Source organism: Ctenopharyngodon idella, chromosome 2 (genome assembly GCF_019924925.1).
Source record: "Ctenopharyngodon idella isolate HZGC_01 chromosome 2, HZGC01, whole genome shotgun sequence".
NCBI lineage: Eukaryota > Metazoa > Chordata > Actinopteri > Cypriniformes > Xenocyprididae > Ctenopharyngodon > Ctenopharyngodon idella.
This window is the reverse complement of record NC_067221.1, coordinates 10,023,309-10,049,996: the sequence shown is the minus strand read 5'-3', so window position 1 is coordinate 10,049,996 and position 26,688 is coordinate 10,023,309. Positions and strand designations below refer to the sequence as shown.

The following is a 26,688-nucleotide window of genomic DNA, read 5'->3' as shown; positions in this document are numbered from 1 at the left end:
AAATGTATTATTTTAATTATTTAATTGTATTTTTTAAAGAAATAAAATAATAATGTTTTATTATTAAATCATAAATAAATCTATCATTTTTAAAATACAAATATTTTTGTTTTTACTGTGTGTAGTTATTTATGTTTAATATAAACATTATTTTATTGTATTACATTTATTGTTATAATAATTATTATTATGATTATTAACCAGTCATTGTTATTTATTGTTAAATTATTTATTTAATTGTATTTATTATTATTAATATTTTTTTTTTTAAAACAAAAAATAACCAGTCATTTAAAAAATAACCAGTCATTATTAATTATTTGTTATTAATAAATTATTTATTTAATTGTATTTATTATTATTATTATTTTTAAAAATAAAATAATAATGTATTTTTAAATCATTAATAAATATATTATTTTTTTAAATAAAAATATTTTTGTTTTTACTGTATTTTTTTTTTTTTTTTACAACTTTACCTCTTTTTACATGCACTTGATTATTAATGTAACACTTCATATAAACACCTTATATTGAGAAAACTGGTGTCCACAATTTTCATTATTGTCAGTGTCATTTAAGGCCTGGGTCAGTTCAGTTTTTTGTTAATGGAATAACTAACCATATTTAATCATTGTCAGCCAAATGAGCAGGTTAAGTACAAGGTCCAGAAGTTAGATAAATCCTATAGATATGCGTTTATCATATCATGTAAACTAAACTAGCATTTACAGTACTCTTCATTGTCTTTTTGTGCTTGTCTTTAGTTACTTCACTTGTTGTGAAGACAGAATTTAGGCTGCAGTGGGAAATCTAATGAACATATGGTGTTTGCTCTACATTACAGCGCCCATACGGTGAGGTAGTGCTCTGGAATCATGGGTCGCACACGCAGCGCTACTGGCAGGAAGTTATCAGAAGTTGCCCTTCTCATAGAACACACAGAGGCACGAGTGAATAGAAAAGAATTTGGCCCCACACTAGCCTCCTGGGAAAAGTGTCCAAGCTCATCAGGAAAACCATTTAAAAAAAACAGTGTGCTTCCGACTAGGAGAGAGGACAGCGGGGGCAAGAATCATACACTCCGCAGTGGGGAAATTATGAGCCTGTTGATGACACACGCTGAGCAACCAGACAAACAGGAGGAAACCGTGTGTGCGAGTCCATGAGTGAGAGAAAAACAAGGAAGAGGTCATAGATAGGATGGTAATACAAACTGGGAAGGGTATTCCATGCAGATGGAGCGCATTCCCAGAGGGGGCGAGATCAAATACTCCGCAGAGCGCTGGAGCGGAGAAAGTATAACTCATACTTCTGTAGAACAAACTCCCACTTCTTGGGCTGGATGATGTGGGAATCTCATTCTCCTTCCCCATTCTGATGAATCCAGCTGACCATCAAATGGACAGCCTGGAATTTCTTAACATTCTGGTTTTGGTTTTTAGGAGAAAGTGGAAAAGATGCTAACTCATAATAGGGGCTGAATTTCAACCACATTTTCATTTATTTCTGTCTCCAAAGAAAAAGAAAAAAAAAAGCCTGGAATGGACATTATTACACAATGACGTGCTGGAGTAGACACTGTTAGGAGAGATGAATAATCCTGAACTCTGTTAGGCAAAAGGATGTGGGTTTTGAATGAATTATTTTGTACGTTGTAAAGTGGTGAGAGTACAGTGTTTCCAGTTTCAAAGGAGCCCTGCCTGTAAGAGCTGTCAGGCATTCACAGTTCATTTGATTAAAATAGCTTTATTCAGTTCAAAGGAGTCATGTTAATAAAAATCACAGTAAATTGTGTCATTAAAAAAAGCGAAATGTCAACCGGAGGAAACATGGGAAGGGATTGAACTAAGCTCATCGTTGTTGGACGGCCAACACAACAAAGAAGCGTGTTTGAAATCTAAAGGCCACACATGACAAAGTCTAACAGTAAAAGATTTGTAAAAAAACAAAAACAACAAAACTACAACAGTAAAATTAGACTGATAACAGTAGCTGCCACAAAATACATGGCTATTCTCATTGTATTACTGAAACTGCTGAAGCGTCTCATCCAATGTATTTGAGATGTAATACTTTTGGCAGACACAGTCAAGCTTGTAACATGTTTTTGATTTGCTTGGAGGTAGTCTCATCATTCAAATGTTTTGTTGTGTACCTGTGAGTCAAGAGAGAACACCGAAAATCATTGCACACACCACATGGTTTTCAGCAGAAACAAAGTCTCATATGGATGTTTATCAACAATTATGTAAGGTATAAAGCTGTAAGAGTTTTTTTAAGATAAAGCTCACAGACCTGAGGGCATTGAGAAGTCCCTCCACACTGTTGGGCGGCTGATATCGCAGAACCTTAATGCATCCTTTCATCTGTTTCATAAAAAGACAATAACATGATGTATTTGTATATAGTTTGCTTTTAATTAGGGTGGTCTATTTAGCACATTAGTTTAGTAATTTAGTTGGTAACACTTTACAATAAGGTTTCATTTGTTTCAAGTCTAGGTTAACTAATATTTGACTGAACAATACTTCTACAGCATTTATTAATCTTAGTTAATGTTAATTTCAACATTTACTAATACATTAACTAATGTTAACAAATACAACTTTTGAACTAACATGAACCAACAATGAACAGAAGCTAATGTTAACAAAGATTAATAAATACAGTAACAAATGTATTGCTCATTGTTAGTTCATGTTAGTTAATACATTAATTAATGTTAACAAATGAGACCTTTTTGTAAAGTGTTACTATTTAGTTTAATATGTTGCATTTAATCAGTAATTACTGATATAAATGCTTACTTGGTGATCAAATGCATGCATTTTAACATGTTTTTTAACATTGTGTGTTAAATTGACAGCCCTAATTAAACTCTTTACAAAAGTAAAATCAGATTTTAAAAAATTTGACTTAATTTAACTTCATTTCATTATGCTGATTAATTTATTAACACATTTAAAGGGATAGTTCACACACAAAAAAAGTATCCCATGATTCACTCGATATATAACTTTCTTCTTTCAAGACGAACACAATCAGAGATATATGTAAAAATATGCTGGCTCTTCCAAGCTTTATAATGGTAGTGAATGTGGGGGGTGTGATTTTGCAGCCCAAAAAAGTGCATCCATCCATTATAAAAATAATTTATATGGCTCCAGGGGGTTAATAAATGCATTCTGAAGCGAAGCAATGGGATTTTGTCAGAAAAATATCCATTTTTAAAACTTTATAAACTAAAATAACTAGCTTCCGGCAGACGACCGTACTCATATTGCGCAAGTCGACTTGCACCACAAGAGTAACCCCTGACGCGATGAAGGGTGTAGGAGTATCATAAGCGTAGACACCTATCGCAGATTAAACAAATAGGGCTGTGCAACAAACTCAAGCTCCTCTTCTCTTATATTGAAATCCTCCGACATCTCTTTAAAATTTCTTGTTTTATCAATGCGTACGGCTGTCTGCCGGAAGCTAATTATGTATTACGTATGTGTCAAAGATACGGCCCACAGATGTGTCCAGTCCGGCCCTGGGGATGATTTGAACAATAATAAAAAAACTGTTATGCATGGTCCACCGGCTGTAAATCCGAACGGTTATTAGTTTTATTTTGGCCAATATCTATTCTGGACTTGCAAAAAAACTGCTTTGCAATCATTTCCCAAACTGTCATTTGAAAATATTACGAAGTCTGTAAACAGGACGTTAACACAGCCACATGATGAATACGGACACAAAGAGAAGAACACAGACGCGCCAGCAGAGCAAATACTGTACCAGGCCAAGCTTACTGTTTGTGAAATACAGGAAGAAAAATATAAACATTGAAGCGCAGCACTGCTTTGTGTACAGTGGTAACCAAGGAAACGCTATATCGCTGCTGTTCCAAAAGCGCCACCTACTGTTAGAGAGTGAATTTGCATTGTCATTCAGACTGAATGTTCGTCTGCTGTTTTTGTTTTGTGCAGGTGTCTTATGTAGCATAATTTCACAAAACTATAAAGTCAGACCATGCTGTTTTTATATAAATCTTGAAATTATACAATCTAATTCAAAAACAACTGCTCATGCTCAAAATGCAGTGGTGCCTGTATACTAAATGGCTATATATATATTTTTTGTTTAAAGCCAGTTTGGCCTGGTATAGAACAAATAAATTTACTTAAAGAAAAAAAAAAGGCAACCAGTATCAAATTTGCACCAAAAAAAACTGGAATTGGCCATAAAAAAAAAATCAAAATCGGTGCATCACTAATAAAAACATTAAATCAAATGGTAACACTTTACAATAAGGTTCATTAGTTAAACATTAGTTAATATATTAACTAACTATGAACAATACATTTGTTAATCTTTGTTAACGTTAGCTAATGAAAATCCAGTTGTTCATTGTTTGTTCATGTTAGTTCACAGTGCATTAACTAATATTAACAAGATTTTAATAATGTATTCCTCAACAGAGAGTAATAAATGCTGTAGAAGTGCAGTTCATTAATGGTTCATGTTAACTAATGTATCTAACTAATGTTAACTAATGAACCTTATTGTAAAGTATTACCAATCAAACATTATTTTAAAAGTCTAATAGTCTTTTCGACAGTAAAAACAAATGCTGTTTTCAAAGAGTAGCGTGTTTTTGTTTTTTTCTTGCATATGGATATTTTCTTACAAAAACCCATTCCTTTGCTTCAGAAGGTCTTTATTAACCCCCTGGAGCCGTATGGATTATATTTATGATGGATGGATGCGTTTTTTTGGGCTGCAAAATCGCGCCCCCATTCAATACCATTATAAAGCTTGGTAGAACCAGGATATTTTTAAATACATCTCCGATTGTGTTTGTCTGAAAGAAGATCGTCATATACACCTAGGATGGCTTGAGGGTGAGTAAATCATGGGATAATTTTTGGGTGAACTATCCCTTTAAATTAAATCAGAAAGCTGAAAAAAAAAAAATCATACATCAATTTTGGAGGACTTTACGAAAGCTCCAGCTGGATGGACATAGTCGTATAGGATGATCACCCCCACCATCACACGCAGACAGAATAACACTGTGTCTTCACTGGCGAAACGAGTGCGGTACTCCCTGATCAATACACACACACACACAGACAAGGAATGAATTAAAGTTACAGCCTGCTACAGAAGAAACAAGCACAATGATTAAACACAAATGTTTTAACTTACGGTGTCTCTAACATGACTTTACACACACTTGCCATCGTACTCAGACAATCTGTTGTGTTCTCTACGGGTAGTTCTGCATGCTGATCAGATAGAGAGCGCAAAAGGTGTTGGTTACGATGGTTTGTAATGAGAAAACAGTGATTTGTAAGTGAAAGTGAATGAGAAACATTCTTGCATGGATGTTTTACTGAAGTATATTATGCATTTTCTGAGAATAATTAAGTAGAATTTATTCATGAGCATCTGGACTTGTTTGTCAATTTAGTTTACATCCATTTGAGTGGTCTGAGTTGTGTAAGACATGTTATAATCAACAGTTTTACAACCACCTACCTTTGATACAAATTTGGTTGTGGCATCGCTTAACGTTTTCAGCATGGGCGTGGCATTGGCGTAGAAGAGAGACATGCGATTGGCCAGTTCGTTGTCAACCTCGTTATGCTCTTCTGCCTGCAGAAAGAACATACATGAGATTTTTTAGTATCTAAATGTGAAAAATCCATACTTTTGAAGATTTAAACTAAAGGGGTCAGTTAAGGCAATGGGCTTTTTGGAGGTTATGGATGCGCTTTTCCTTGGTCAGCTTTACTTAAGTAGTTAATCATGGAAATGGATGTGGAAATTGGGCATTCTGGTGCACTGAAAATGCATTTTAGCTGACTTGATACATTTCATTCATTACTGTATGCTAAAAACTGAATGTAAATCCTGCTTAAATCCACAGACTGCAGACATGTCCAGAATTCCTAATACGTGCTCTTCCACAGCTGAGCTCATGTTTCATGAGATGAAAGTGGCTGTCGTAATTATTCCTCACAGAGAGTGCTTTTAATTGGCGAGGCAAGGTCAACGATCCTCTGTGTCAACCCCTGCTGAGCCGCTCCCTGATGATACAGCACACGCTAATGAGACTGAAGTCGTTAGCGCACTTTACCATCTCAACGTTAAGCGAGCGCACTTCAGTCTTGTGTCAGCTAAAAGATAAAAACGGGCGTACGGGAGGAAGACGAACAAAATAAAAAGCAGGAAAAGATGGAGAGAATGAGATGAATGCGAAATCTCATGTTTCCCTGAGTCAGGATCTTGTGCTGCTCTGCCACCTAATGATTCAGACCATTAGAGAGCAGAAGAGCTCCCATTAACCCCTGGGACACGGGGGAACGGAGTATTACTAAAACATAAACCATATGATAATGAGGCATATTTCCATACAGAGCAGGTTTACTCACTGTTTGGTTGATGATACGCATGCGGCTTAAGGTCCTTCTGTAGTAGCTGAAGTCATTCTGGATGGCGGGGTTGGTCATCTGGCGAGAGAGCAGATGAGCATTTAAAATGCAGAACTGGCAGATGAAAATTGCATTTCTGCTGAATACGGGAATGGGAAACATGTAAACACAGCATTCATGCATTTTTCATTTTACTGTGAATGTATGAATTCAAGTGAGTAATTTTAAAATAAATGAGCATATGGCCATTTCATTCACGGCTGGGTCTGGTGACAGACTTCATCAGTGCAATAATCTAGACAATAACAGATTCTCTATGGCACATTTGAAGGCATGGATTTCCATTAATGTGAGTAATTGGTTGCAACTGGACTTTCTGTTCCAATAGTGCAACTAATTAGCTGAATCACTTATGTGCAAATTAAGTTAACTAATTGGATACAAAATTCAGTGGCTTACAAATAAATTCTATCATACAGATTCTCTATAGCGATCGCATTATGTGTGATATAGCAGAAAACTGAGGAGATTTTTTGTGGTTCAAAAATAAAGCAGCTTTACTGTATGATAAATTTTAACATAACAGTTAGCATGAAATGAAAATTCACCCGAAATGCATGTTATAGATTTTGTGTCTGCCTCCATTTTTGAGTGCAACGGCCACATCTCAAAATCCAATCAACAACCGATACATAGAACCAAGGCTCTGTTTCCACCTGGAAATGTATTAATGTATGTGTTTTGGTCGATCGGATCACAAGTGGACAACGCTAAATACAGGTGTAAGTGGGGTGTAAAACGTTTTAAGCTTCTCTACTTTTGACCCTTTCCAGAGGTAGTCGAAAACGCATTCGACCGGATTGCTTTCGTAGTGTAAACTCTCATGTGATCTAATGTGTTCAAACAACAACTAAAGACCACCTACTGACCTAATGCGTAAACACGGGAAGCACGCTAGCCAGACATGATTTAAACAACCCAAGTTTGGTTTGAAGATGAAAAATGTACCAAGCACAATGTTCTCTCACCATTCCTGATTTCTAACACACCGCATTTGGCATGGTATTGCAGCTATCAGAGCAGAAACAAAAGATGCTGCGTGTGTTTTTCCGTCATCTCAGTGCATGTTCATATGTAAATTTCATCCATTAGATTGAAAGATCTGAAAAAGTCCATATATTTTCCTGCCCGTAGACCCTCCCCTCGAAGAAATCAGGACAGAAGTGGTCGAAAGTGGACAAAAGATAAGGATTTATACACCAGGTTTAAACAGGTATGTGTCTCTCTTGTCTACTTGTGATCCGATCGACCAAAACGCATCTTAATACCAGGTGTAAACTCCACCCTACATTTTTTTCTTTTTAAGTAATGGACCCTTTTCATAGATTCTGATGATGCATTTCCACAGTTATGAACATCACAAATCTAGTAAAGTTTTAAAAAAGTATAAAAGGGTCCATCTGTTACACTCTATATACTTCACAATACGGAAGAAAGGATTTGTTGCTACTTCCGCTTCATCGTGACTTTAAAATCGGCATGAAACGAAAATTCACCATATCTATTTTCTAAATACACTTTATTGAGCTTATTGTGAACAATTCATCTATGGGCGGGTAAATGTATGGGTTTTTTCAGATCTTTCGATCTAATGGAGGAAATAAGCTCATGCAGTTTACATATGGAGACGACAAAAAAATATACGGAGAGCAGCAGCTTTCGTTTCTGCTCTGATAGCCGCAAGACCACGTTGAACGCGGTGAGTGTGTGTTAGAAATCAGGAATGGTGGGAGAACATTGTGCTTGGTACGTTTTTCATCTTCAAACCAAACTTGAGTCTTCTGCCAACAAAGTTTAAATCCTGCCTTGCTATGCGCTTCTCATAACGTTAACGCATTAAGTCAGTAGGCGGAGAGTAGGCAGTCTTTTTTTTTGTGGTTATTTGAATGCATTCGACCACATGAGCGTCTACACCAGGGGTTTTAAACTCTGGCCCTCGAGATCCACTTTCCTGCAGTTTAACTCCAATCCTGATTAAACACACCTGCCTATAACTTTCTAGTAAGCTTGAAGAGCTTGCTTGTTCAGGTGTGTTTGAACTAAAGACTGCTGGCAAGTTGACCTCGAGGGCCAGAGTTGACAACCTCTCGTCTACACTATGAAACAAATCCGTTCAAATGCGTTTTCGACTAACTCTGGAAGTAGTTAAAAAAGTAGACAAGCTCAAAATGTTTTTGAGACCCCATTTACACAATGTATTTAGTGTAGTCCACTTGTGATCGGATCGACAAACACATAATGGGTGTAAACAGGGTCTTACAGCTCACATTTAGACCTCCATCAAAAACCGATATATAGAAACAAGACCGCACCCTACATTTTTTTCTTTTTCATTAATCCGTTGCACTTGGATGTACATCACAATATGGAAGAAAAAAATCTATTGCTATTTCAGTTTGATCTGTTTTAAATGCAACAGTTTGAAGAGAGATTGCATAATCACTGCTTGTGATGTTTTGTCATTTGTAAGTCTAAAAAATTAATAAGTATAAATATAATTTAAAGATATTTAATGGTGTTAACTGTGTTAATTGCAGATTTTTGGGGGGGCTGAGATGAAAGGCAGGATGCTTCACTAAATAGGGTCTAACAACACCTTTGCTCCACATCCTCTCATTCTACCTAATTGTTGTGATTTTGCAGGATAGAGATGATTCCAAGGAGGATTAGACTGGAAACATGTGCAGAGTGGGTGTGACCAGAGGTTGCCTGGTTACCTTCAGCTCATCGAAGCGCAGCGTGAAATGCAAAATCTCAGCGAACTGCCGTGCCAGCGCCTGCTCCTGCTCCAGATGCTGAGTTGGGCTGCAGCGCGAGCTCGTGAGGAACTCCAGCAGGCCCTGAAGAGAGTCTTCTACAAGAGACACAGAAGAAACACAACTGTTAATCCTTATGCTCATAGAGGTATACATACTGGGTTATGGTCTCCATATTTTGAACAAAAACAGACACAGAAATAGTGTGTCTGGCAGAGGAACACAGCTGTGTATTTGACAGAGAGATGTTAGGTCAGTCTGACCCTTTGATGTTTCACCAGAGCCTCTCCTCCAGAGAGTGCTGGTGTTGATGTGTGATTAAGGGCCATGTCATGTTTAATTAGGTCGTGACCCATTTCTAAACATCAGACCCCCCCTCCGGATCACTCAAACTCACAAACAGACAGCACATTTATTCACGGAGCATAGCAGATGCTTTGAGACACAAGATTATAAAACAAAATAGTTTGCTGTGTAATAGATGATATGTGATTTTCCATGTAACATCCACGTTTTATGTGTTCATTTGTCAGATTTGCAGTGCTTTCAAGGTATGTTTTATCAGTTTGTGTGTCCCATAGGAGTCAAACCCAGAAGCTAAACTTATAAGGTTACAAAAGAGTTCTATTTGAAATAAATGCTGTTAATTTGAACTTTCTATTCATCAAAGAATCCTGAAAAATAAATGTATTATGGTTTCCACAAAAATATTAAGCAGCACAACCTTTTTCAACATTGATTATAATAAGACATGTTTTTTGAGCAAAATTCAGCTTTGCCATCACAGGAATAAATTACATTTTAAAAAATACACTGTATAAAATACATATTAAAATAGTGGTTCGGATCGCGTAAACGAAGCCTCATTTACTGAAATCACGTGACTTTGGCGCTTTGAACCACTGATTCGAAACAAAAGATTCGTAAATCTTCAAAGCAGTGTTTTGAAATCGCCCATCACTAGATATTGTTTAAAAGTCGTTATTTTGTTTTTTGCCGCACAAAAAGTATTCTCGTTGCTTCATAACATTAAGGTTGATTCACTGTAGTCACATGAACTTATGTTTTTGGTTCAGTGACATTGCTGGCAATAGAAGCCTCACTGAGCCATTGGATTTCATCAAAAAATATCTTAATTTGTGTTCAGGAAGATGAACGAAGATCTTACAGGTGTAGAACGACATGAGGGTGAGTACTTAATGACATTATTTTCATTTTTAGGTGAACTAACCCTTTAAGGGGATATGGTGAAGGGAAAAAATGAGATGAGAGGAAAAATTATATGCAAAACATTTGCGTTATCTCACAAATGCATTGAAATATAATTTTTCTCCTCATCTCATTTTTTAATATCCTGTTTCACCATCCCTTTAAGGACTCAACAGAAAATAGTGATTTTAAACTGTAATAATATTTCACAATATTACAGTTTTTACTGTATTTCAAACTTTTGAGGAAAATGTATTTCTTTCCAGGATGCTGGATTTGTCACTAAAGGTACAGTAGATGTGTGTACTGTCGGAGATGATGAGAGCTGTGTTTTTGCTAGATGTGGTGAAAGAAACTAGCCTTGCCCAAAGAGCATGATAATCCAATTATGATGCACTGCTGCTCGGTTTATAGCCTATCCCCTGGGAACATACGTTGAGTCGGAACAGAAATTTCACAAGAATATTATGGAATATTTTAAACTCAAAAACATATACAATAGTTAAGTTAGCTTTGATTTAGCTGTGGGTACGAGTCCACAGACTGCTTATATTCAGTACAACAGCAGTCTTGCTCATGTGACATTGCTTAATTATATCACACAGTCCACATATACGTATATGACAGCAGGGTGATTTCAGCTCTATGATTGCATCTGTTTAATTAAGAATGGCTTGCGATATGAGCTGATGTAAGAGTAAGGATGGTTTAGTAATGCCTGGGCTCATATAATCTCACTATTGTCAGCTGCTGATCATACTGATGAATCAAGCCTCAAAACTAATCATCTCACTGAAAATCAAAACAGTCTAAAGCAGATACAAATACTACAGTACATGGTAAATGGGTCAGTGGACCATATATCCCTGTGAGGAATTGTGGGAGAGTAGATCATTAAAAATGACCTCTCATTTAGCACCTGTGCCTCTAGTAAAAATAGCTGAATGTGTTATTATTTATAGTTTTGTGTGCTGTGTGCACATTAAAGAAAAGAGAAAAATGGCATACCCAGTTTTAGTGAGAACTCATAAAACTTCTTTAGTTTGCCAACCAGCGGGACCACAGCGGCCCACGCTCCCTCCTGCACACGCTCATCATTGGGATGCTGTATGGCCTGAGGAGACAACATGCGCACACTTAAACACAGCTGGGGACAACATTGTTGACAAAAGAATTAAAAGGAGTTTGTGTCATGAAAAACAACTCAGAGCATAGGCTGATGTCTGAAGAACCTAAATTCTAGATGTACTCGCCTGTCTGATGGCTTCCCCTGCTCCGCTATATGACTGCAGGTCATGTAGTACACTCACAGCCTCTGTTAGCACTTCATTGACCTCCTCCCATACTCTCCTCTCAGCTTCTGTGGGCTTGGCATCTGCAGAGGAGAGATCAGCTCAGAATCGCTGTTGGAACTGCAATCCATATCTATGGCTGGATCTAGGGTGGGGCACCGTTATAGCTTAAATATTTGTAGCTATATATTTATATTTTTTGTTATTCAATATATATGTTTTTGGAAAGATGTTTTTATTTCTATTAGAGCAAACGCCATTTTAACAAAACAGCCATTGTAGCTGATGCAAGAAATTAATTACAATAAAACATCTAGTTATAAACAATAAAATCTTATTAGACCTAGTTAATAATATTAATAATAATAATTAATATTTTTATTATAATTATTTATAAATAGCTATAGTTGTAATATTAGTAATGGTAATTATAATTTTAATAATAATAATAATTTCATTATTATAAGTAATATTTTTAATATTACTTTTAATATAAATAATTATGTTCAGGTAAGTTAATAACAGTAACTAGTAATATTAATAATTATTAATGTTATTTATAATCTATTATTATCAACATAGTATCAATAATACTAATTATTTATAATAATAAATATTAACACACACACATATATATATATATATTTTTTTTATAAATATATTATAAAGGCCTTAAAGGTTAATAAAGGCCTTCTGAAGTGAAGCGATGGGTTTTTGTAAAAAGCTAGCTATTTAAGTTTTATAAAGTTCCAAATATGTATAATTTTCTTAGAAAAACCCATTGCTTCACTTCAGAATCCCCTGGATATGGATTATTTTTAGGATGGAGGGATTTTTTGTGGCATTTTTTTGGGCTTCAAAATCGTGTCCCCCATTCATTACCATTATAAAGCTTGGAAAAGCCAGGATATCTTTAAATATATCTCCGATTGTGTTCGTCTGAAAGAAGATAGTTATATATACCTAGGATGGCTTGAGGGAGAGTAAACCATGGGATAATTTTCATTTTTGGGTGAACTAACTCAATAATGACACAGACAGCAGCAGAAATATTAGGCTGCTGTCACTTTAATACCGAATACATGGATCCAAAACAATGATACGCATCCATTTTCTTTCTCAATTGTTTATGTTCACGTAAGCCATAAGCGTCTGTGTTTACAAGAATACTCACCGAGATGTGCATTTTGACATGATTTTGCATGTATGTGTCCGTTCAAGCACAAATAGACGTGGAAGAGAAGGGAATTTGGTGTTCAAGTGCTGTGACTGTCTGTGATGCTCTGCACGTGTGCACAGAAAACAGCGCGCAAGTTTTGAATTGTACCTCTTTCGCATCTTCTTGTGCTTGTATGGTTTAAAATCGCTTGAATGTTTAAACTGACAGGACCTAAAACACATGCAAACGATAAACTTTTGCTCTACAATGGTTTAACTTTACAATTAATCCGAGAATCACATGCGTTGTACGGATCAATTACGATCCCTATACTTGACATCCCACACCCAACGACGTGACTATCGCAGAGGCGCACATTGCAATATCAATGCTAAAACGATATATCGTCCGGCCCTACTTGTGACGGTATATACACTTACTTTCAAAGTCCAGGAAAAAGTTCCCTCCATTGTTGTCAATATCCCGTGTGAGAACCTTGATCAGATTCCCCATCCCGACCTGTCAGAGACCTAAAAGACAAGATAAAAAGAAAAAGTGATGCAAAACTGCTTTCTGAATGATGATTTTTGCTCATGGCACTTTGAATGTCAATGAATTTGTACTGTATACACCATTTGCATTCCAATACAAGAACACATTCAGGTTGACTCAATTTGCATGAAGAACTGAGACACCTGTGCTCACGACAGCAACATCTGGCCACACACATGAGCGTGACAGCGAACATCTGCCCGGGGCAGTGCAGAAATCAGGGGAGACCCAAATGCTGCTGCATTACCCTCCTGAACCCACACCCCAGTTACTGCAGGTTACTGCTGAGAATGCAGTAAGACTGCAGCACTCGTGGGTGGATCCTACCGCAGGATCATGTCGCCCTCTAGCAGTCAAAGTGTCTCTATAGTCCAAAATTGGCACTCAGAAGTCCCCCTCCCTTTGAGCTGAGGGCTATATCATTGTAAGAATCATATGTTCCCTGAAAAGAGCGCACTCTCATTCTTATTCATCCGCTCTGAGTCAGCGCTCCCACAGCGAGTCACTGAGCACAACAGATTAAATAACATCACGAAAAACCAACAGAGGATCCTCAAGAGGAACGGATAGACCTCGGAGTTAAACAGCGTGTCAACACATTCAAAGCCCAAGGACAGACTTTTGTGTTCAAAATGAAAAGAAACTTTGTTTATTTCTTTGAAGGACTTTGCTTCCCCTCTAAACGAACTACCTTGAAAATAGGTAAATGGGTCACTACAGTGTCTCACTGACCTACAGCGCATGCTGCAGTGTGAGTGGGGGAGTGCTGTCTTTATATCTCGCCATACTCATGTTCTTCTGGCATTTGGGATTTAAGCAACCAAAGGGAGTAAATAAGCACTGCTGTCTTGAACCGCCTAGGCCCCCTGTCAGCTTTACACCCCTCAGATTGGGAGGGAGGGGGGGTGGTACCATTTAAACTGAGGTCGCTCATTTAACTACAACATACACACCCTGCAATCCTATTGGCTAAGGAGGGAGACCGAACATTCTGCTGTTTCCATGGAGCCTAAAAATATTTTTCAACCAAAATGTGCCGACAGCCAATAGAAGCGGAACGCAGGAGTACTCGACAGGACTTAAAAGAACTTGAATAAATTAATCATGAGTGCGGCACTAGGAAAAGAGACGTGGGATCCGAAAACTAATTTGGACATGAAAGTGGGACAGTTTGATAAAGTAAACCTCACAAGCTTTCTTAAATGTTTCCAAATGTCATTTAAGTTCTACATAAGATACATTCAAATTATAGTTTGACAAACTATTTAAGCAAAACCTTTTTACTACAAGAAAAGGGGTGTTCTTGAAAAGCTTTTAAAAACTGCATAATAAAATTAATAAATGATAATATAATAATAAATGTTTATGAATATTCTGTATAATTTTATATTTAGAATTATATATATATATATATATATATATATATACACACAAAATCTAAATCTAATACTTTATAGTAATATATAAAACATTTTATATATCATAATTCATACGATTAAATATTTATGAATCATGAATAAAATCAAAGCTAACATTCTCTTCATTACCATCATTACCATCATTATTTAATTATTTACAAAATGAATTTGAACAGTGTTACTAACAGCAAAAGATTTTTTTATTATGACTACAAAACTTAAGAGGCAAGTACCACTGAAGTGTACAATCATACTTCCAAATTTAAATTGGGTGATGATCTCAGTGAGCAGGGGTAGAATCCCAAATCCTATTAGCAGAATGTGTAGCTATCTCAGTTTCTGCTGGTCTGAGAGAGAGAGAGAGTGCTTTAGATTATGGGTGTGAATGCAGTGAGCCGGTTCCTCCCCACTGCAGCATTTGGCAGCGTGTGCCTCCACGTGCTTTCGCCTCTACTACTACTACTACCTCCCAACCGGAGAAGAATACGACCCCACCCTTTTCCTCCCCTTTCCCGCTTTATACGACAGAGTGTGCTGAGGGAAGTCATGTGGGTGGAGGGGAGGCGAGGCTCTGCAGTCTGTGAGGCGGTCTGCTGCGGCAGTGCAGAGAGCACAGATAGCGCTCCTCTTGACCCAGATTCCTCCGGTGCCACGTCACACTGGGTTAACATTAACCCCTGCACAGCAAGACATGGCAGGCTGCCCTCGGCAGACACGGCTAACAATCATACACACGCCTTTGGCCACAGAGTCTGTCCCCTCAATTATAAATTTAATTAAACACTTATTGTGATGATAATAAATGTAATATGACGTACTATGTAATAAAATATAATGACAATTCACTATTCTATTTATAATTAAATTATTTCATTTTTTTATTTTATTATACAGTATGTTATATTAATATAAATATCAAATGAAACTAATAACACTAACACTGTCTTCATTACTGTCACTTATTATGATGATAATAAATGTAATAAATACATAAATGAAAATTCTATTTTATAATTAAACATAAAATATTCTATTTTTATTTTTTATAACTATATTATATATATCTATTTATTTTTTTAGGTGTGTAATGGTACGTGTACAGACGTCACGGTTCGGTGCATACAGTCAGATGACAAATACAGTCAGTCTTAGGCGATCCACACTCCAATCCAGAAGGGGAACGCGTGCAGTAATGCAATGCTGTTTGCTAACTGCCACAACAGGAAAAAGAGCAGAAGAAGAGACAATCTATGCATGCAAGAGGTTTTGATTAATTTTTGTGATGCGCTCCACAAGCTTAACGTATATATATATATATACATATATACATATGTATATATATATTATATATATATATATATATATGGGTCCATGACGTGACGAGTCATTTTTTTTGTCCAAAGGCCTTAATAATAATAAAAAACAAAGATATGACATCCAAAGTATGTAGGGTAGTACAACTAGATCTCTTTTATTGAATCCAAAATGTTTTAATTATATTTTGCTACATATAAAGGTATTTTAAAGATTTTGAAGTGTCAAAAGGTCATTCGGTTTAACCGTCCAAAGGCCAGTACAGCCATTTCATTTGTGATTAAAATATCTTAAAATGTAATAAATGTATATATTTTTTATTCTGGCATGATTTTATATCATCATATATCAACATAGTGCAAAATGGTATTAAAATTATGTGTAGAAGTCATTGCTTTGTTATGAGAAAGAATGTCTGGAAAAATGAATTTCATTGATGTCATTTGGAGTAACCAATATAAAGGAGCCATTTTGGATCAAGTCATGCAGTCATTATCATGTGACAGGATGTGACATCATTCAGACATCTGCAAAGGACCACATGGTCATGAAGCAAAGTAACTAACTCTCTCTTAATTATCTGAAAAATTTATGTTTTCACTTGCTCATACGCATGTCCTGAAACATCAGGTCATTCGGTACAACCGCTATAAAACATGGAAAATGTTGTAATATTTTAAAACTTGTACTAAATATAAAATGCTTGATTGTCCTTTTGCTAGCTAGCTAGATATCAGCCTGTTAGCATTGTTTGAAAATATCGTCATTCGGTATAACCAAAAGTGTCATTCGGTAAAACCGAAATTTTGGTTAAACCAAATTACTTTTTTGGTGACAAATTTTGTCCATCTTGTAAAAAATGACAAAAGCAGTGTTAATTGATTATAAAAACCACATAATCTCATTGTTAACACTTAAAACTTCAAAATTAATTATATCTCCATTATGTTTTTTTTTACACTTTTAAAAACCTTATTCGTCAATGACCCATATATATATATATATATATATATATATATATATATATATATATATATATATATATAAAATATATATAAAATATTGAAATTATAAATTATATAAAAGTTTATATTATAAATTATTTACAAATTTATATGATAAATTATATAAAAATAAATTATAAAAAATTATACAAAAATTATAAATAATATGGAAATTATAAATGACAAGATTATTAATATATAAATTATAATAATGAAAATTAAATAAATAATATTATATATATCAGCAGTAAAAGGTTAAGTTTTCCATTATTTGCTTTTACTGAATTACACGTCAGCCCACAAGAGCTTGATTTCCTACCACCAGGAGAGAAAGAGAGACACAGGCACGTGTCCTGGACAGACAGACAGTCTACACATGGACACAAGCATGCAGGGCTGGCCAGCCGTGACAGGGCTAAGCGTCAGCCATGAGTCAGAGAGACAGAGCGGTCACTCCTTCTTCCGCCGCATGACGGAAATTCTGACATCTGTGCCCTTCATTTAGACCCTCTAAATACCACAGGACACCCAGATTTGATCAAATAAACATTTGGTACATTAGCCATGACACATTTGTTAAGAATCTTTCTGCTATGAAACAATATTTATGACAATATTTCTGGTGATTTTTCTGTTATTGCCCATATTTCTTTAGAGCAGATGATATTATTTAGATCCGATTAACTTGTGTTGGGAGCACAGCTGAACTTTACATGAACCTAAAAACGAAACCTTTGAAGCCCGCGAATCGCCTCTGTTCCTCCCCTGTGCGCTCATGGATGTGAGAGACACTGAGTCCGTCTGCCCACAAGCCAAAGATGCAAACACAGCAATCACCCTCTTCCCCATCATTCTCTTTGAAACACACAAAGTGTCAATGAACTGACATTTCACATTCACTAGACTCATGATGACCTTTAAATGTAAAACTTAATGACCCATCACATGATATTGTGTTTTCACTTTAGGATCAGGCATTAGGATCAAGATATGATGTGTCAAGCTGATTTGACCTTGAAAAAGCTATAGAAATTCTGTTTCATATCTACTTCATAATAGGAAGGTTACAGTATCTGTGTAGACACTAGATATTGAAGGGTTTTATTGCCTCCTGGTGGACATTAGTTGCTATGACACAAATGAGCACCATACCCTTCTGACTTTAATTCAGGGTTGTGCACCATTTACAATTCAATTGAGAATGAACTGTAAATTCAAATTTAATTACTGAACTTAAACTGAAGTTGGTTTTAATCAGGATGCACTGAGAGTTGAATATAAGGAAGTGGAATTAAAAATCAAAGAAATACAATGTAATTTTCAATTTCAAAAACACACTGGCTTAAAGCCTAAATGTTAATAGACTTAATACTGATGATTACTTTAATTGTTTAGAAACTACTGTAAAAATTATTGCTGCAAATTAGCTATCACAACTTAAAATACAACTTTAGAATAACTTTCCCAGATTTAACATGTTAAGGTGACTTAAATATTACGTTGTCACTTAATACAACTTCACATTTCAAGTTGTCTAAACCTAAAATTTTAAGGCAGGACTAACACTTACTACATTTCTAATTGTTTTCCTTTTTAGAAGGAACAAGAAATTACTTTATTGCACCATTTTATTGACCTTATCGACAAATTAACCATGTCAATATTATTTTTTTTATCAAATATGTTATATATAAAATAAAAAAAGTGCCTGAATTTCTTTAACAACCAAGCCATGGCTCTGACCAAACCAAGCCTTTTTTTATATTTTAATTTAAATGAGTGCCTTCCTCTTTTTTAAGGGGTGCAAATGCAGATGCAGAAAAAGATGCAGAAAATATGGTTTGACACCTCTGGTATCAAACAACACCAAAGCAGCATTAAGTGACACTGGCTAGCAGTTTCTTTCTGCATCATAGTTAGTTTGCTGTGAATTTTTGCACTTATACTTTGAGTTTTCAGCTTTGGGTCATTTATAGATTACATTTATCCATAGGCGTAATTTACGGGTAGGACAGGTGTGACATGTCCCCACCACTTTTTGCCAGGGTCGATATTGTCCCCACCACTTTTTGAAACATCTCGCGGCACGGATGTATACTAATACAAAAGCAACATCTCTAGTTTATTAACAATTCGTTCGTTTGTGTTAAATAATAGGCGATCTGGCGCTGGGATGTGTCGTTTTTGAAATCACGCTGAGTGCTCGTTGTCGCTGTTATCAGTGGCGCAACAGTTTTCTCTTTGCGCTCGTGCACAGTGCGCAGTCTTCACAGGGACGAGCGCTTCAATCTATCGATGTTGCAGCCGCAGACTCTATTCGTTCCAGTGAAATCACAAACAAAATGCACATAAACGTGTCTCTGCTCTTGATAAACAATCACTGATGAACATCTTTGGTTTTAATGAGAAACAAATAAAATAAATAACAGAAAGGCGGATTAGAACCCAGAACCTCTAGCATGCTGAACAAAAGTTCTACCTCTTGTCCATTAGGACAATCTAATGTAAGACACGGATTTATGTATTTACTGACTAATGTAAATACTTTCGAGACTAACTATACATTGTATTATAGTAGATGTAAGGACGAAACTATCATATTAAACATGAGGTCTATGTCAATAAATTTTGTGCATTTATTATCGTAATGATACACACACTTTCCTGTCCCGCCCACTTTTTAAAACAAAGTTATGCCACTGCATTTATCATTAAATCTCACAGGGGAAGGCAGTCACAATCCCTTGTCAACTCCAGGGTGAGTTCAACCCCAAAACTTCACTATTTTACGAGGTGGCAATTTTGTAATGTATGAATTTGAACAGCCCAACCCCATCCCTAAACAACCGCCAGTGGGGCGCAAGCAGATTGTACGAAAAGGTACGAATACAAATTAGACACCAATTCTCCAAAACATGAAAAAGTTTGTGTTGGTCAGTCAGAAGATTCATGTAGGGAATAATATTTGATACAGATATTTATCTTCTATACATTTAATTCTGTTAAATCTTCTAGATAGATTGAAACTCTAATGTGTAGGCTATCCATTTGCTTGTTATTTAGTTATGTTGTTATTTATTTAGTTATCTCACAGGCCCCAATATTTTCCTCCTTAACTAAGATGAGGGACAGTTTGCCTCATGCAGGGTGTATACAGATATGAACAAGTTAAATTTAAGACTTCAGTGTGCAAAGACCTTTAGGCCGTGTGTCCACCAAAGCGTTTTTAGTCATCTGAAAACGCTAGGCGCTCTGTTTAAAATGCCTATCTGTGAGCGCTCGAGAGCGCTTCAGCAGCACAGCGTTTTTTTCAGTTGAGACGCTTTGTTGCTATGATACGGAATATCCGCGGCACTGTTACTTGTAACTGATTTTGCAGGTAATTTGTTTTAGACTAAAAATGTCGACACAATGTAGAGTACTTGCTATGTATGTTCGGAGACCAGCAATATTAATTTCTCATCCATTTTGTTCTGTTCTCTGCTTGTTGATGTCGTTGTACAGAAAGAATGTTGTGACAGTTGGTCGGTGTTGTATTTGTCCCGCCTCTCCTCCACTCTGATTGGACGGCTGACTAAAAAGTGACAGTGATGAGGCGCGCAGCGTTTTACCCAAGTCCCTTTAAGACAAGTCATTTCACTCGGCGGCCATCTTTGAAACGCCTCTCGGCCATCTAAGTGCAGCTCCCATCTCTTTGAATGGGGAAACATCAAATTCTCCAAAGCTGTTTGCCAAGCTTTCGATTACATTTCATATTTGAAGTCACCAATGAAATCTGACAACAACTGTCTCATAAATTTTGTTTCTAAACGCTCGAATCATGATAAAAAATGCTATTTTTCAGGCTGGATCAAGCTAATGCGCATGCGCAGTCCTAAATGCGCGTCTCTTGTGCCTCATTTCGGAGGCGCGCGTCTGACTGTTTCTATAGAAACCGGAGCTTCTAACAGCTGCTGCAGTGACGCGATGTCTTTACCAATTGGCGATTGGCTCTTATTTAGAAGGCAGGACTTATTCTGCCATATTGCCTGTTGCACTTTCTCCCATTCAAAACAATACAGTGAGTTGACGCGTCTTGTGTTATTCTATAGTCTTTGGTTTTACTCAAAGTGGAACCAGAGCGTAACGGCTAACTTAATCACGTGCGGCCCCTCTCAGCCTATTGTGACATCTTTGCCCGCCATTCAAAACTCCTTCCCTGCGTACCACCGCAGCCAGAGCCTTAGCATTAGCCGTTACGCTTTTTTGGCTAAAGGCTGCAGGCTTGCCTTTCAGTGGCTTTGGTTGAACATTCTTTCAACTCAAGACGACCGGTAAAAAATGCAGAGTGCCTCCTGGCGCTTAAAAAACGCGGCGCTCCCATTGAAACAATTGGAAAGACACACGGCCTTAAGATCTTTTTAATAACACCTTTAATAAATGTGAATGATTTTTTTTTAATGAATGAATGAATGATTCAATGACTTGCTTATTTACTTTATTGTTTCATTACTGAATGAAAATGCGTTTTTTGAACGAATCTCTTGAATAAATGATTCAATGCCAAATACATTTTTTAACAGTCACTTGTCGCCACCTGGTGACGTAACGATGTAATTGATACAATCATTATTTGAAGCGCCATGTTACTTTCGAAAAGTGATTCACTCTATTTTGATTCCTTACATAGAAATCAGTGTTTATAACCAAACTATACACTTTTATCCCATTTTTCTATGATAATATGAATATTTGTAACACAGAAATAACAATACTGTGTGGTTGAAAAGACTGTTTGTGAAGCTGTTTCATACCTATACAAGACAACTGCTCTTTCTGAATGTTGAATGTTCGAAAGTTCCGGTGTTATTTTGTCAAAAGTTTAACAGACAGGCGAAACGTTGTCATTTAGGAATGAAATCGGGTGGACTCATTGTTCTTGAACCATTTTTTATTAAACTTTCATTTACCCGACTTGTACTCTGGTACCTCAATTCTCTCTAACGAGGCAGTAACTACCGCGGGAAAAAAACAAAACACCTTCTTCAGTATGTCCAACAATTGTGAACAGTCATTGGGCCCGTCAGACCAGAGAATTTTTTGCGGTAATGTGACGAAAAATATTTAAGACCCATCGAATCTGAATTTAAGACAATTTAATACTTTTAAGGCCTTTTATTAGGAAAACTTTATTTAAGACTTTTTAAAGGACCCTGTAATGATGTTAAATGAGAAACTGCATTGTGTCAGTTTAGTTTATCAATATAAAAGAAAAATGTTCTAATTGAATCCAAGATTCATGAAATTGACACTATTTGACAGACTCGATGGAAAGACAAAACTGGAACAAACCACCTTTTTTTAAAAAAATCCTGGAGTTATCCTGCCATCATTAACATGTTCTTCCTCTCTCAAATGCTTTCTTGCACTCACTAACATAACTTCTGCATGCTACTAAAATGCTGGATTCACTTCTCTATACCTCTTCCAAAGAAAAAAACAAAAAACCAAGCAGCATGGAAAAATGCCACAGGCAGGAACACGAGAATCCTAATGTGAGCCGCAACTATCGGGCCTGTAAGAACACGCTTCCCTTGGCATGACAGCACAGGTGTTTCTGTTCTCTTCTGTGCTTTTTTTTTTTTTTTGTGCATGTACTGCTGAAAAATACACATGCTGTTTTTAGACAGCGTCTAAACATCATTTTTGCACTTTTACCACAGCACGGCCTGAGGGAACAGACACTATTTCAAATGTGATGCTGTATGTAAGAAATAAAGTCGAATGCCTGAATAATATTTGATGAAAATGAAAAGAATAAGATTTTCCAATTTTGCTATGCTATTTTTTGTTGTTGTTCATCTTAGAACAGCAATGAAAATAAGCTGGCCATGCGAATGTATTTGGTGCAGCCATTACAGTACAGTATAGAAATGTGCTAAAGCATTTTTAAAGAGAGTTCAACCACAAAAAGGTGTCAACTTTCTGTTGAATTGTTTGACTGTGAAGACAGATAAAGCGAGCCTGTCCTACCACAAAGCATAACCAGGAAACTGAACCAACATTAAAAAGGGTTACCACCTTCACAATACTTCTCAAACTCAAAAAGCTAGCTAGTATAAGCTCACAAGATAGTATAAGCTCACTGTAAACATGTAATCAGTCACCCATGTCAATATGCAAACACTCAACACATCTTGTTATTTAACATACAGTTTCTGCATGTACTTCAATACAAAAGAAAAATATTAAAAGGGTTAGTTCACCCAAAAATGAAAATTGTCATTAATTACTCACCCTCATGTCGTTCCAAACCCATAAAACCTTTGTTCATCTTCGGAACACAAATTCAGATATTTTTGATGAAATCCGAGAGGTACCTCACTCCTCCATAGACCACAATTTAACAACCACTTTCAAGGTCCAGAAAGGTACTAAAGACATCGTTAAAATAGTCTATGTGACACTTTCTTCTCTTCCCTGCCATTGTCCTACGCTGTTCATGTTGTAAACACACCCAGCTCTACATCAGAACGCCAACTCGGTATTAGCCGACGCTGATCACGTGAGCAGCACAACGCATGCGTGTGATGCTGATGCAGAAGCCGGCCAATAATGAGCCGGCATTCTGTCGTAGAACCTGGAAGCGCTGCACTGTGTTTACAACATAAACAGCGTAGGAGAATGACAGGGAAGAAAAGAAATTATTGAATAAAGTTGTTATTTTTGTTTTGTATTCTCGTATTCTCGTCGCTTCATACCCACTGTAGTCACATGGACTATTTTAACAATGTCTTTACTACCTTTCTGGGCCTTGAAATTGGTTATGACGTTGCTGTATACAGAGAACTCTCGGATTTCATCAAAAATATTTGTGTTCTTCGGAACAAAGGACTTACGGGTTTGGAACGACACGAGGGTGAGTAATTATTGACCGAAATTTCATTTTTGGGTGAACTAACCCTTTAAAAGATATAGAAACAATATAGACCTCTTTTTGATTTTTTTTAGATGCTGCATGAAATAAAAAAAAACCTTGCTAGACAAGGCTAACCTGTGAAGGGCGTCAGTTAGTCACACATGCCTTAAGGCCATGTAAAGTGCGACTAGACAAACCCTGCAGTACAAGAATGCTCCACTAATTCCAGAAGCACAATCACAGCATGACATCTCCCAGCACAACATCACAAAGTAGCTGATCGCAGAGAGCAGATGCTATTGACTAGCATCTTACAGTGATTAGAGCTGTGCAGGTGTCATTGCTGCAAAACTGCTGTTTACAAATTATCATCTGGAAAAAACAACCTACCAAAGAGCTGATATGAATATATTTGTGTCTATCAGTATTAGCTTTTAGGTAATAATTACAATGATCAGTGTGTGATCTTATCCCCTTTTACATATTATTGTTATAAGTTTAAATATTCACATGTAACACATGTTAATATATGGAATCTCGTTTATAATATGCTTTTATAAATTATGTTAATGTAGTAACACCTGCCATAACCTAGTCTGGACATCTGCACATGTCTTGGTGTTTTAATGCTAACCACTAGTCTGGAGGTCATAGTGAATTGCTGTGTCAGTATTTATAGTTCATGTTCTTAATTAAAACCTGTGGCCTTGCACATCACAAACACTTCCTGTGGAGGAGGACAATAGCATTGAACAAATGAGCTAATGAATGCATACATGAACAACAAACACAAAAAAGATATTTGCTTACATGCAAAAAGTAGTTTCTATGGACTTATTAAGGGTCCCTATGATTATGCAAACATGAGAATATCAAAGAATTTTACATTTTTGTTTTCTAGGACTGGAAAATGTAATAAAATTGATAAAATCTTAAAAGTCATGTAAACTTTGTATAGTTAATATATATTTTTCTAGTTATACTGTGCTCTAAAATAAAGTAATTGCCCACTATTGTTTTTTTAATTACACAGATTATGTTTAGTGTCTGATAACCAATATCCAGAAATGTCTTTTAATTATTTTTGCTTGTGACACAATAATGAGTAATAAATAAAAATAAATGTAAATTACTATGCATTCCTCACCTGAGAAAGAAAATACTTTATTATTTTATGCAAAAAAAATACATTAAATACATAAGCTACCTATGTGAACATGTACCTGTAAAAAAAAGAAGGGGATTTAAAACAATTATTGGCCTATCTACTAAATTATTACATCAGCTAGATATTTCTATTATGTAGAGCATGCTTACAGTAAAACTTGCTTACTTCAATGAATCGTTTAAACCAGTTCACAAAATGGTCTGAATGCTTCATTAATGAATTGGCTTGAATGAAAATGACTCTTATTCACTAATCAGAAATATCTAGAAAGGTCCAAGTAAAGTAATTTATTGGCTTAAAAAAGCGTGAAGAACCCTGTTTACTTTAAATGACCCGCGAAAATGTCATATTAACATTTTTATTATTATAAAATTATTAACACAACCGTTTATTTTGCAATTGCTTATCTCCGTTCATCGAATAATCTAGATTTGAACCTAGCTCTATGACAGTGAAAATATAGGAACTTGATGTGCATTGAAATGCGTGTTTTGAATAAACAAAATCAGGAAGTGGCATGATCTATTTGAACACAGAGGAAGTCTGAAAACTCGCACCACTGCTTTTGTTCATAAGTCTCGGTTTTTATCATAAAATTCACTCTTTTTCTCCTCAGCAGCAGATAAATACTTATAATACAAGTAATACACAATACAGGCACAAAATATAACGCCAAAGCCTTATATCAGTAATCACCGTCCATTACAAAGAATACACACCTCAAAAGTCAAGTGAAATGTGAACTAACGCTTTGGTATCGTACAGACTTTGTAAAGTAATGTAAAAGCTTGATATTATTTGTTTAAAATCTTTAAACTTGAATTTAAAGTAGGACTATGACTGAACTTTCTTTCCCTTTAGTTTCAGTGACTGTAGCCTACACTCAGGTTGTCTTTTGTAGCCTCTCATCTCACCTGTGTGCTGAAGGAAACAAACATACTCTCGCGCCTTGTGTCAGGTTGCATAGTGGAAATGTATTGCATCTTAAATCCATGATTCTTACCTCAATTTCCAGTCAATAAAGTGAAAAGTAAATATAGGGAAACGCTGAAGAACACCCTGCTCAGCGGATCATTGTGAAGATGTGGCGTGTGTCTACATTTTCCGGATTGGCCAATCAGAAGTGTTGCGTTTGACGCGCAGGTTGAGCTCGACTCGACTATGGGAGCGCTAAAGAGGCTCTGCCTACATCTATAAAAGGAATTGATTTCGAGAGAGGAAGGAAGCAGACTAGTTTTGCTATGCTTGCCTGTAGTGTTGTCTATGTAGTTTGGTCGATTTTGCTTTCACTTATGATTTTTTGACCTCAGTCAGACATGCTCTGCAAGCGCGAGCGATACGACAAAATGCTCGCATTATCAATAAAGCAGCGAGCGCTGATTGCAGTGAAAATGCTCTAGTTGTTTTGCACTGTAATAACCTGTAAC

At 36.2% G+C, this 26,688-nt stretch overlaps 1 protein-coding gene across 2 annotated transcripts; it reads right to left on the bottom strand.

The window, feature by feature from the left end:
- Positions 1 to 1,733: 1,733 nt before the first annotated feature.
- fam49ba (family with sequence similarity 49 member Ba) lies at positions 1,734 to 26,449 on the bottom strand. 2 transcript variants are annotated; one of them, XM_051872888.1, is made up of 11 exons: positions 26,265 to 26,449; positions 13,348 to 13,437; positions 11,710 to 11,831; positions 11,465 to 11,570; positions 9,209 to 9,345; positions 6,432 to 6,509; positions 5,536 to 5,652; positions 5,203 to 5,282; positions 4,975 to 5,101; positions 2,299 to 2,369; positions 1,734 to 2,158 (listed from the first exon to the last, which is right to left on the bottom strand). In XM_051872888.1, the coding sequence occupies exons 2-11, from the start codon at positions 13,418 to 13,420 to the stop codon at positions 2,092 to 2,094; spliced, it is 978 nt and encodes a 325-aa protein (XP_051728848.1). In that variant the 5' UTR covers positions 13,421 to 13,437; positions 26,265 to 26,449; the 3' UTR covers positions 1,734 to 2,091. The 2 variants fall into 2 exon arrangements, with proteins under 2 accessions (XP_051728848.1, XP_051728857.1); XM_051872897.1 differs by lacking the exon at positions 26,265 to 26,449 and adding an exon at positions 26,176 to 26,196.
- Between the last annotated feature and the right edge of the window lie 239 nt (positions 26,450 to 26,688).

What these genes read in the sequence shown, in the direction of transcription:
- fam49ba (XM_051872888.1), bottom strand. Translation starts at nt 13,420, where the DNA reads ATGGGGAATCTGATCAAGGTTCTCACACGGGATATTGACAACAATGGA. An exon ending in TGAGTTCTCACTAAAACTGG is followed by an intron (nt 9,346 to 11,464) that starts GTATGCCATTTT and finishes TGTCTCTTGTAG; the next exon opens with AAGACTCTCTTCAGGGCCTG. An exon ending in TGCGTATCATCAACCAAACA is followed by an intron (nt 5,653 to 6,431) that starts GTGAGTAAACCT and finishes TTCTTTCTGCAG; the next exon opens with GCAGAAGAGCATAACGAGGT.